At 39.1% G+C, this 12723-nt stretch overlaps 1 protein-coding gene across 1 annotated transcript in view; it reads left to right on the top strand.

The window, feature by feature from the left end:
- The window catches only part of ZFYVE9 (zinc finger FYVE-type containing 9), a 55862-nt gene that overhangs the window by 25203 nt on the left and 17936 nt on the right, over positions 1 to 12723 (top strand). The window contains exons 5-10 of the mRNA XM_064428866.1: positions 2585 to 2684; positions 6242 to 6418; positions 6747 to 6916; positions 7659 to 7782; positions 8922 to 9044; positions 10216 to 10371. Coding sequence (XP_064284936.1) covers positions 2585 to 2684; positions 6242 to 6418; positions 6747 to 6916; positions 7659 to 7782; positions 8922 to 9044; positions 10216 to 10371 — 850 coding nt within the window. The remainder of the gene's footprint in view (positions 1 to 2584; positions 2685 to 6241; positions 6419 to 6746; positions 6917 to 7658; positions 7783 to 8921; positions 9045 to 10215; positions 10372 to 12723) is intronic.

The following is a 12723-nucleotide window of genomic DNA, read 5'->3' on the forward strand; positions in this document are numbered from 1 at the left end:
ATACACTTACAGTAAATTTTGAGTTAAAATTAAGAACCTGATGAATATATGGACACATCTATAAATTATATGTTATGTATTTATGTACCTTCTGTTGTCAGATTAAATCATCATCCTTGATTGGAAAACCAGAAAATTTATATGCAATCTTTTTTACTGACAACCAAAATGATATTTTTCTACTAAAATACTAAAAAATCAGCAATTCCACTAGCAACTAATGCTTTAACAACTCCTAGTGAACCTGAAAACCCTAGTAACATAAAAACTTGCTTTGACACTGCTCTGTTGTTCTTTTATAGCGTGATGTACTGAGATAATGACTTGGTGATTGTTAATAACAAGTCTGACTTGTCAGTTGTGCTGGATTGCGTTCCCTGCATTACTGCTGCTCAAGGCTGATGCAGCCTGAGAGAGGAGGTGGGGATGTTCTGTCATTGCTTCTATTTTCTCTTTTAATATTTAAATCATTGCATTTGGGAGCTTTCATGAATATGTTGTTGAAAAAGAGTTCTAAATTAGATATTAATTTGTGTTGGGCCTTCATTTATGGTTGACGACATTGATTTTTCCATGTTCAATACTGAATGAACTTTTGACTGGAAGTTTTGCCCAGGGAACTGAAATGATGTCAAATGTCTCTAAAATATGCTGTGATGTTGTTATAAATATTCCCTAGAATACATGTAAATTGGGTTAGGACGTAAGTGCAGAAATCAGATTTTTTGAATGTATTTACTTTGGTTTTTTAAAGGTTTTCACATATGCAAAAGGTGGATTTTATTTTTGCATTAAAATCCAGTCTATGCTTAATTATATTTTGTTTTTGAAATGTTTGAGTTGTTATAGTTTGAAAACATTAAAACTGGTTCTAATGAGACAAGGCTGAGCTTTCTACACAGTTGATTTTCAACTCTCATATTTAGTTCACAACCTGTATTTGCTTATTTTGAACACTTGCCACTAAAAGTAGTTGTAATTTGGTGTGATCTTTAACTTGGTTGAAATTTAATTAGGCTTAAACACATTGATGTATAACAATCCTGTGTAGCTTCTTGTCTGTATTACAGAAATAATGCTGCTGGAGTGATGGAATGCTTTTTTTAATTTAGAAAGCATTATAGATCATAATAATGCATAGTGTATTACAAAGATAATATCCACCTGTGATTAAATTTTGAAATTCTCTCTTGATAACTGAACTCATTTGTTAGGCAGCTGCTGCTGTTTCTAGATCTCCTGAGTGTGACATTACCTTTCTGCAGGAAGTGGATTTTCATCAGTATCTTCACATCACTGGAAAATAACCCTGAGGAACTACTGTGGTTTTTTTTAAATAAAGACAATATAATGATTTAAAACTAATAAGAAATCATTAAGGGCACGTGCTCTGCAGGATTGTGAGAAGGCAGTTGCTACTGCAGGATCATATCTGCATGCAAGTGCACAAGCCATGCTCATGTTTGATGGTTCTGCTTGTCTGGAGGAAGCTTCAGGACTGTTTCCTGCCCAGGACTGGGGAATTTTTAGAGCTGGTTCAGGGGAGAGGGACCAGCACTGCAGCTGCATCTCCACAGCACTTTGTGCTCCCTGGGCTTTGCCCCAGCCCCTTCAGCAGCCAGGGTGCACAGAATGCAGTTCCTGAGTTCTCCCTACTGTTGTGATACTGTGGTGGTTGTATTCGTGCCAAAATGAGCTTTTTTATAGAAATGGAGCAAGGTTTTTCTTGCAGTACTAATGTCATTCAGCTTTCTGAAATGTCTTGGTTTATGTGTTTAACACTTAAAACATTTTGATAATCACTGTTGGTCCTCAACCAAGGATAGCTTGCTAGATATGAGGAGATTAAACAGCTGGAGTTGCTATCAGAATCACAGAATTATTTAGATTGAAAAAATACTCTTGAGATCATCAAATCCAGTCTTGCCTGATGACCAATCACCACCTTGTCAACCAGACCCTGGCACTGGGAGTGCCACATCCAATCTTCCCTTAAACACCTCCAGGGACAGTGACTCCAGCACCTCTCTGGGCAGCCCATTCCAATGTTTAATCATCCCTTCTGTGAAGAAATTTCTCCTGATGTCCAAAAATTCCTTGTAGTATCCAATTCCATGTAGATGAATTGTACTGCTGCAAAGAATTAATTAATTCAGTTTGAATTAATCTGTGACATAGCAGTCTCTTATATATATGGAATACTTGTGCATTGAATTGCTATTTAGTTCTAGGAAGTACTCATGACTTTTCTGAGACTGAAGTTAATTCCCAAATAGTTCATTCTGTGAGGGATTGTAATGTGGTAGGTATTTATTACCCCCATTGTCATTTATGCCAATCAAATTTTAACAACACCACAGTGCAGTATCAGGATAAAATGTGTTTATGTGTTCCACAAAATAATCATCAGGATTAGTAGTACAGGCACCCTGGGTAGGTATTGGTCACTGTGGCTTTAATGGGAAAATACTGATTTTTTACCTCTGTATTTTGCGTTCCAAGAGCTTTGCAGACACTCAGTTGTGCAGGTTCATCAGTGTCCCATATCTGTGCACAGCCCTGAGCAGTTTCCCCTGTGTTGCAGGTGTTTTGTGCTGCGTGCTGTAGCCTGAAGTGCAAGCTGCTGTACATGGACCGAAAGGAGGCCCGAGTGTGTGTGATCTGCCACTCAGTGCTGATGAACGGTGAGTGGACAGGCAATCCACATGTGGCACCTCACTGGCTTTGTGTGGAGCTGCAGTGAGGGCTTTTGAAAAGAAAAATATCAGAATACTTCATTTGTATGGGTAAGTGTTCTGAAACAGTAAAGGCGCTTGAGAGGCTAGCGTGGAATCCCTGTGGAGAGTAGGAAAACTGGTAAGGTTGCAGTGAGTTTGAAAGCTTTCATTTGGGAGTTTTGCAAAAACTGTGACTGTGGGGTTGATTCAGAAGTGTACTCTATATCCTGTGTTGCCTGTGTAGGTAACCTGCCACACATTTAGATGGAATGCCAAAGAGTAGAGTAATGCAGTTGTGCCTGTTCTAGATCATACACTATAGGAGATTGGGAAAGTAGTATTTACCCACAAGTTAATCCAGCTCCTCTTCTTAACTCCTTGGTGCTAGAGTAGGAGGTCCTGTCTAAATACAGCTCCCCAAATGTGGACAGCTGAGCTTAGATGGTTACATTCACACATTCCTGGAGAGTGTCAAGCCCAGGGGAGTGCTGTGTCTGAAAGCCTGGTGAGAGCATGGGACCCAGGAGAGAGGTCACAAGTGGTTCTGAAGTTCACATGTAGAACTGGTAGGAATTCTATCACCTCTGCTTGGTGTAAGGAAAAACTCTGCTTTTGACCAGCAGGCTGTGGAGTGTATTTTGTGTGTGGTTCTTTACTGTACTGACACTTCAGAGCTGTGCTGTAAATATGGACAAACACAGAGCACTCTCTTGAGGCCTGTGAAAATCTCCAGAACTTCCCACACTGGCAGTTACCTCTGGGATCTGCCCAGCTGAGTTATGTCCATGACACTGAGACAGCTGCTGCTGGAAGACTCAATGTTCAGTTCTTCTGTCTTGAATTGGGAAGGCAGAGAAATTGGATTAGGTTGAGAGAGGACCCATGTGGGTGCTGAATTCATGAGATAACCTGTCTCGTCCTGAGAAATTCCAGGCATTTTGGCTTATTAGTGGGAAAGTGAATGGGTGTCCTGGTCCTGGGGTATAAGTGTATGTCTGGATCACTGAAACTTGATGCCAGAAGTGAATTCAGTGGTAGAGAAAGGTCTGAGAGGTGCATTCTAACGTGTAAAAAGTAGAATGAGAAGTCAGAGAAATTCAGGCTCTAAATGCAAACTCTTAACTGTTAGGATTACTGTTCAGTAATTATCAGGATGGTTTATTATGGAATATCCATTGCTGCAATTGTTTAGCTAAACTTTGGAGACTTTTAGCGGAGATTCTAACCAAGAATTAGTTAGGAAAATTGTGGTTTGTGTCAGCATCACAGAAAGTAATTTTGGCATTATCTTTACATATTACTGCATAGTGGGTTATTTGGGCTGTTTTTAGAAAGATCTCTTACTTTGTTGTTTGAACATCTAAACTAAACTTAAGGTCACAGCTTTATTTTTTCTCCAAAGAAGTTGAGTATTGGTTCAGGTTTGGTTGAAAGTAACTGAGTGCTTAGTCTTGAGATGAGAATATAAAAGTAGACAGTCTCTGTTATTAAACAGGAATATAATTTTCTCAGAAGAAAACTCAAAAAGATGGAATGCTTCAAAAATATTAAACATTAATTGCTGTGCAGTGGTAGGTTTTAATTATTAATAATTCTTTACTCTAGGCCAAATGTGTAAGGTGACAGAAAATTGTAGGGTATAATATCTAGAAATTAAAAACTAGTCCCAGTAATGATGCTGAAGAGGTTCTAAACTGTTACATTTTGGGATGGAGAAATGAACACATTTCAAGGTGTACAAGAACAAGGAATTACAAATACACTTAGCAAAAGACAGCTGGCTCTGTCCCGGTGAGTAGGATTAATTTTCATCTGGGGGAAGGGAAGAATCTGTAAATATTTTGTTGATGCCAAAGTGTTGTTTTAAAAAGACATAATAAAACTGATCCTATTATACTGATTTCATTTGAAGGCCTCTCTGTCCTGTTGCCAGGGCAGATGCACATTAATGGCAGCAATCAGTGCCACCAGTGCCTGGTTCCTTCCAGGCCAGTGCTGTGCTTGCCCTGTCTCCCTCTGTTCCTGTCCCTGCTGCAGTGCTTTGTGGTGATGCTTTGGGTTAGTTCACCTGCAGCCTGATTGCATCCCACCCCTCCTGATCCCTCCAGGTTCTTTGTCAGTGCAGCTTTTGGGGCTTTTGTCCCTGGCAGTGCAGCAGGTTAAGCATTAATCTTTGCACAGTCCTGGAAGCAGGGGTAGGAACTATAAAAGCAGTTATTATTTCACTTGATTGCTCAGAACCTGGTTTGTGTTTGACTGGGGTGTGAGGGGAGGGTTGTGTGTTTTCTGGCACGTTTCCATGGCCAAGCTATGTGTTTCATCAGTTTCAATGCTATTTTTAGTGTATTTTCAGTTGGTAGATGTGCTGACTCGGCACTTTGCTTCATTTAAAGAAGACTTTAAGAATGCTCTTTTGCTTTTCTAATAAAGGAGCCCTGGACATGTAATTTTGTGCATTTTTAATACTTTCTTCTTTCAGGACTTTTACTATAACTGGTACAGAATTGCTGTTTAAAAAGTGCTTTGGTTCAAGTAATTTTCTCATCTGGAATGCCAATACCTTTTTCATTGACAAGCATTTCACTATTGGTTTTGCAGGTTGATGGGGGAAGCAGGAGGGTTTATGTTCTGTTGAGTTCTGTTTGGCCTTTTTTTGATCTTGTTATTTCCACCTTGGTTTTCTAACAATTTGCAGCTGAAGGAACCCAGGGATGTACATGCCCTGAGAGCTTAGGTGCCATGATATTTATGCCTGACTCAAAGAATGCATTTATTTGTAACACAGTGGTATGATTGTGGGTGGAAACACACACATGAATTTTCTGGCATCTTGCTACAAGCCTCCTTTAGAGGTGAAAAAGAAGTAGCACTGTGGAAATAGTCTGGTTTACTCACCAGAGATTTTCCTATGATAGATATTGTTGACAAAGATTATTTATGTGTTATTTTTTGGCCAGTTTGGCCAATTGAATTAAAGCTCAAGTCATGTCTTCTAAATTAATAGTGCAAGGGTTTTTTTACATTTAAGAATAAAAGTTGTTGATTTGCACGCAACTGCCCTGGACACAAAGAAATGCAGGGTGCTTTTTATTATAAATGAAAGCTAAATCTGTTTGAGTGTTTTGTGGGTTATGAAAGATTTGTAGTAAAAATGTCTATGTCTTCATGCATTGTGATATATTTATATTTATATATATATATATGTACACATTGACTGTTTTCAATTAAATCTTCGAAGAAGAAACAAAATTAAGCACGAGGAACTAAGCATCACTCAAATCAAAGTGTATTTTAACCCTTTTCAGAAAATACTTCTCTATGGGCTGATATTTTTATTGCACAGGGCCAGTGCAGTTTCTCTTTGTGCTTTTCATGCTTAATTGCAGTCTCCTGGGCTGTTACATGGAGGGAATGGTCTTTGGGAGGTGGCAGGGTCCATCCTGACAGCTGAGAACTTAACACAGTGCTTTGGACTGTTGGATACCTTCTCTGTGTTCATGGCTCTTGTTCTTTGTTTGCTTTAGCTCAAGCCTGGGAGAACATGATGAGTGCCTCAAGCCAGAGCCCTAACCCTAACAATCCTGCTGAATACTGTTCTACTATCCCTCCTTTGCAGCAGGCTCAGGCCTCGGGCGCCCTGAGCTCCCCGCCTCCCACTGTCATGGTACCTGTGGGAGTTCTGAAGCATCCTGGAGCAGAAGGTGAGAATACTTCCTTTTTCTTTCAGTTTACCTGTAGCAAGCATTTGAAAAGAATAGCTGCATTTCATCCATTCCAAATAATGGCTAATGCAGTGAGCTATTCCTGCCCTCAGCAGAGACATCAGGTTTTTCAGGACATGTAAACTGTTCTCAGTGGTTGTGTCTGTACATGATGCTGCCATAGGGAATGCACTAGGTGATGTCTTAAGTTCCTTCCAGTCCACATTTTATTTTTTTTTCCATTTTGCTGTTTTATACTCAGATTTTCCAGTTTCCTAGCCAGTGTTGCTGTGAGATGTTAAATGCTGGTTTTTTACGTTCTCTCCAGTGGCTCAGCCTAGAGAACAAAGGCGTGTTTGGTTTGCTGATGGGATTTTACCCAATGGAGAAGTTGCCGATGCAGCAAAGCTGACAGTGGCTGGGACAACTTCCACGGGAACCTTAGCAGTGTCTCATGATCCATCAAAGCCCATGGCCAACAACACTTCATCAGCAGAAGTAAGGCAGTGTTTGGTGTTCAAAATCCTGTGTTTGCCTTGGTTGTGAGAGGTCTGTGAGTTGCTGTGGTGACTGCAGTAAGACTGATGCAGGAAATCTGCTCAGGCTTGTCTTAATACGTTGCACAGCAAGTGTTGTTCTTACTTGAATGTTTGCAGAGTGCTGAAACAACCATATCTTTTTAAATGAAATGAAGAGTTTTGGGGCAAAGCATTGAGAATGTTTGTTGTCTTTGTGGCTTCCAGCTATTTGGCAATACAGCTGGTGTGTGAAGGATATTTGCTTAACACATGCTTTAAAAAAGGTGAGTCATGGTCAGTAAGGAGTTAGAAACAATAAGAATATCATAGTGTGGATCAGAAGAATATTCTGTCACAAAATTATGTATGCAGGAAAGTGCAGATAAAGTTAACAATAAGTCCACCATACCTCATGTAAGTGGAATTGAGACTCTGCAAAAAGTTCAAATGGGCATAGATGCATTAAGATTTTGTGAAGAAATGGGTATGTATGATGTTAGAGAAGGGAGGTGCAGGCTCTGAGCAGAGTTTCTAGCAATAGTTCACATACAGAAGTCATCACATGATCATCTCTTGTTACAGAGCCAAATTACTTGGTGCTTCTGTTTCTCCAGCAGACACAGACTCCTTCACCTACATCTATAATAATTTAGCCAGCCAGCTCTTACATTTTTATCATTATTACTGTTTTAATGTTGTCCTTCCTTGTTTGCTTCTTGTAGACTGATAATGCCTCTGTATTCTCGGGAAATATAACTCAGGTTGGCAGTCCTGTTGGCAGTGCAATGAATCTGATTCCTGAAGATGGTCTTCCTCCAATTCTCATCTCCACTGGAGTAAAAGGAGGTGAGGGTATAATTTGGCAGCCAGCTTTTATACTTACCAGATGCAATAACCTACTGGCTACTATGTTGGTTTTAAAAATAAGATTCTGGCAGTGTGCTGAGTATTGGAAAGAATTCTCAGTAAGCACTCGTGGGTAAAAGTTGGGCCACTCCTTTGCACAATTGGTCCCTATTTGCATCCAGGAAGAGCCCCACCTTGCAATGAAATTCCAGTAACAAGTAAAACATGAAGCTAAAAATTAACTGCAGTCCAGAAACATGTGCTAATTTCTTTACTAATCGGACTGTGGGGAATGTTTCAAACAGAGTTAGGTTTTAATTAGCCTTTTGAATATTCATGCTTCCCTTCTCTGAAATTCTGTTGGAACAAGGGCTCTGTCTGAGGCATCCCCAAGCACTGCATTCAACAACACTATTGTACATCATGGCCCACAGTGCAGCTTTTAGTCATTGTGATATCCCTATATAAAGGATCCAAATTGAGGAGGCTTCAGAAAATTAAAAACTAATTTTGAAAAGATTAGAAAATGTGTATTTGTTTACATAAAATTGCTTTCCACAGTCTGATTCATGACATCCTTTAATATATCCCTGGAATGAACTTATTTTCTCTGGTTGTTTTGTTCCTATTAGATATTTTGCTGACACGGTGCATTTCTAATGTTAAGTTGGAAGTAACCTTTTATTTCAGGATAGTGTCAAAACCAAAATGTGAGCAGCATTTAATTTCAGATCTGTTCCATCCTGTGTTAGCTGTTTATGGTAGTCCAGGAGCGATGCCCTTCAGCCTTACTATGATTTAAATAACAATTCTTGACTTCTTAGTCATTTGGGATTTCAGTTGACATTGTGACACATTTTTTCAATTTGATTTCAATTTTCTCCTCTAGTTGATACTGAAAAATAGTTATTTTTCTGAAACAAGGTGCACCTTTGTAAAGGATGTACAGAGGCTATCTCATAAATTCTGTTGAAGTTTGAAAATACCAGTCCAGGAAACAATCACTTAAACCAGCAATACTTAAATAAGTTTTTGTCTAAAAGGTCAAAATAAAAGGAATTGGAATTGGGGTTAACTGATTATAATGTAGAGTCCATACCAGTAATTTATGGATTTCATTGTGTTTGTTTCTTTTGTAGACTATGCTGTGGAAGAGAGACCTTCTCAGATCTCTGTCATGCAGCAGCTGGAGGATGGTGGCCCTGACCCTCTAGTATTTGTTTTAAATGCTAATTTGCTGTCCATGGTAAAAATAGTAAATTGTAAGTGTTTATTATTAAATAAATCTTAGTCTATGAGTAGAGGAATGTTATCTAGATTATTAGTAGGAACAGCAGCATTTTTATTTGGTAGGAGAGTCTCAGAAAAAGTGTACAGGTTGAAAACTTTGTATTGAGCCATATTAAGTTAAATGTCAAAATGCCCTTTTCTGGTCATTTAGGTACCAGTACAAATAATTTTACGTAGAAAATAGAAATTGTTCTGATGGAGCCTCCAGTCTCAGGTTTGGAGATCAATGTCCCCTGTAGAGCTTAGCAGAGCAGGGTATTTTATCACCCATTTTTCTTTGGTTGCTTCACTTATTCTCCTGTCATCCCATTCTGGAAAAAAGCAGGGATCCCATAACAATGCAGAGGTTGCACTCCCCTGTGCACCTCTTCTGTCCCTTTCTGTCCTGTGCCTGTGTGCACCTGTGCTGAGGGAGGAGTGGGGAGGCATATGGATGCCTTCTCATTCCAGTTCATCAGCTGATCTCTGCTGGATAGAAGCATGATAGAGAAATTGGGAAGGACAGTTTTGTGTTAATAAATTGTTCATAAACCTTTCAGCATCTCTTGGGTTGCAGTACAATGTTTTGCATATGTATAAAAAGATAATATATTATAGACATATATTGAGGTTTTATTTCAACTACTTAGTATTCTCAAGAGATGAAGCTCAGAGCATGTATCATTACTAACATCCCTGTGAAGCAGAACAACACGGTGAGGTCTCATGGAGACACCTGACATCCAGCTCTCCATATTAAGGAAGATATCACTGCTGGAAACTGTTTTAGCTGTCAGGATCATGGTACACACAGCCAACAGCCTGGCCTGTTCCCAGGCTCCTTCAGTCACATTTAAATCCTGTCCTTTCATTTGAATACACAAACTGCTAAAAGTCTGCTCTGTGGTGTTAATCCCAAGATCTGACTGGGAGCTGTAATACTCTGGCTCTTCCTTAGCTGTAAACTGGGAATTACTGAGCTGCTCTTGTTTGGGATGTGCTTGCCCTCACGGTAACAGATGTAGGACGTAATTTGTCTGTGTGACAGATAACACAACAATACGTGCTGTAAAACTGCTCCTTGCAAGAGCTGTCTTCCTGCAGTGAAATTTAGGCATCCTTTTTGCAATTCTGCCCTGCTGATCCGTGTTTCCATCCGTGCAGATGTGAACAGGAAGTGCTGGTGTTTCACCACGAAGGGCATGCACGCGGTGGGGCAGTCGGAGATCGTCATTCTGCTGCAGTGCTTGCCTGATGAGAAATGTTTGCCTAAGGATATCTTTAACCATTTTGTGCAACTTTACCGGGATGCCTTAGCAGGTAGGAATGTTCTCTTGTTGAAAATCATACAGAATCAGATACATTTTTGTCACAGTGAATGGCTCTTTTAATAAGAGAATAAGGATCGAAGCTGTTAAGGGGATGACTTGTTGGTTGTCAGTATTCAGTGTTCTCATCCCACCAGATAAAATCCTGCTAACCTGGAGAGCTGCTCCAAAATCTTCCAGCCAGAAAGAAAATGGTGAGGATTCCTGTGGATAATATGTTCAATATCTCCTGACCAGGTAGTTCAGGAGTTTGATTCTCTTACTGCCTGTGTCTGTTACTACATTATGGAGATCCTATTTATATTTTAAAATAATAAATGTGTATGTGTGCCCAGAATGAACTGTAGAGCATTTCAGAAATTATCCCTGAATTTTAAAATTTTGATCTTTTAAATCTTGATTGCAAGACTTTTTTATAAATCATTGCACATTTTACATTTACTAAGTATATAGGCTTCCACTTCTAGGTATTATTGTTGGACCTTAGAATTCAAAAGTCCTTGAATAAGGAAATATGCAAGTATTTGGTTCCACTCATCAGAAGATAAAGGTTGTTTTCCAGAAGTGAAATTGGATCACGTTAAGGTTATATGCTGAAAATACATTTACAAGAGGTTCTGCTTATCGTTTGTAATGCCTTTGGAGTGATTGAATCCAGTACTTTAATAAAATAATGAAAGATATTTGTTTCCTAAAATATCTTTGTACAATAAAGGTCAACTTGTCCAGAGAGGTTGCCAGGTTCAGAATGTATTATTATCTCATGTCATAATGGATCTTGTGTGCATGGCAAACAAGTACTGTTCGAAACCTCAATACATTTTCTTTGTCTTATAATGATGTTATTCAGAGGGAGATAGATGGGAAAAATGGCAAGCATGTGCATATAAATGTGTATATATGTATATTGCAGATATAAATCCAGCTTGGTGTGTATATTGCTATGAAGTTCTGTATAATTACACTACAGAAATACATAATTTATAACTCCTACATAATGTATTTGGAATTCTTTTTTAGTACTGTAGTGGTAGTAATTTGATATCCTGCAATTCCACTGGTGCTAAGAGCTGCTTACTATTGTACAGTTCTTAATCAGAAACCGAACGTCGCTGTTGAAGAATTCCACTGTGTGTTTTCTTTCCGTAGGATCTGCTGTGTGTTGTGTTTCAGACATGAAGGATGAGTAGACAGACACCTTCAGTTACTGTATAATGCCTGCAGGTTTTGTAGATAGTGCACCTTGATGAATTCCCAAAGCACTTGGGAATGCTCTTTCACCATCCTTCCTTTTTTTCTTTCCGAGGCACGCGTTGAGAGGCAGAAGGATCTGTTAGCATATTTGTAACTTGGCTGCTTTAAACATTATTCAGGCAGAGAGGAGGTGATGCTGTAGGGGTTTCAGTTTGGTGACTGTAATCCCTTGGAAGTGGTTAGCAGTTCTGCTCTTGTAGGTGGAGCCGTGCTTTCCAAGCTGTTCATTTCAGAGGTACTGCACCTCTCCTGGCAATGAGATGATTTAGACATTTAGAGCAAACAAGAATTCCCAGTAGAATTTAGAGACTGTTTAACAGCCTGCCTCACCATTTCATTTTTTTATTATATAATATATTGGCTTAAATATATTCTGTATCAGGAAACTGAAATAAATTCTGTGGATGTTTTTTATTTATTTCCTTTAGTATAAGTTTTCTTAAAAACCATAATAAAAAGGTGCATACAGTACTTTTTATTGGAATGGAAACAAGAATTACTTTTAATGTTGTTGATATTGCTTTGAAGTGATTTTAGATTTCTTGGTCTTGTTTTCAGTGGGAAAACACAGCATCCCTTTTTGTTTGTTGGATTAAAGCCCAATCCATAGCAAATGATTTCTTCATGAGTCACATTAATTTACGAGCTCAAATTCTGTGCTCAAGCCTAGAAGCACAAAGTACTTGTATGTACTCGTGCCTCTTCCCAGATGTTTCCGCTTTCCTGAAGGGGTAACTTGTTCTGGAGGCAGAGTCCTGCCCTCTGTGCTGGGTGTTGTTTGCAGGCTGGCTCTGGTAGGATGGCAGCAGAGAGATTTTGAAGGAAAAAATGGTATTTTTCACTGTAAACTGTATGCATGTGAGTTATAAAAAAATAAAGTCATTCAAGGCAAGTATTTATTGCTGCTCACTTTTCATCACTTTATTTTTCCTCTGGCCCCTCTGTCATCAAGCTCCCTGCTGTGTTGCTTTTCTTGTTTTGAAATTGGAATCTAATGATTTCTGTTGTGGTTGTAGTAGTTGCACTGCTGTAGTAGTAATCCCATTATTATCTTTGTCTGTTGGCTATAAGCCTGGCAGTGAATGGGAAA

Source organism: Passer domesticus, chromosome 7 (assembly GCF_036417665.1).
Source record: "Passer domesticus isolate bPasDom1 chromosome 7, bPasDom1.hap1, whole genome shotgun sequence".
NCBI classification, from domain to species: Eukaryota; Metazoa; Chordata; class Aves; order Passeriformes; family Passeridae; genus Passer; species Passer domesticus.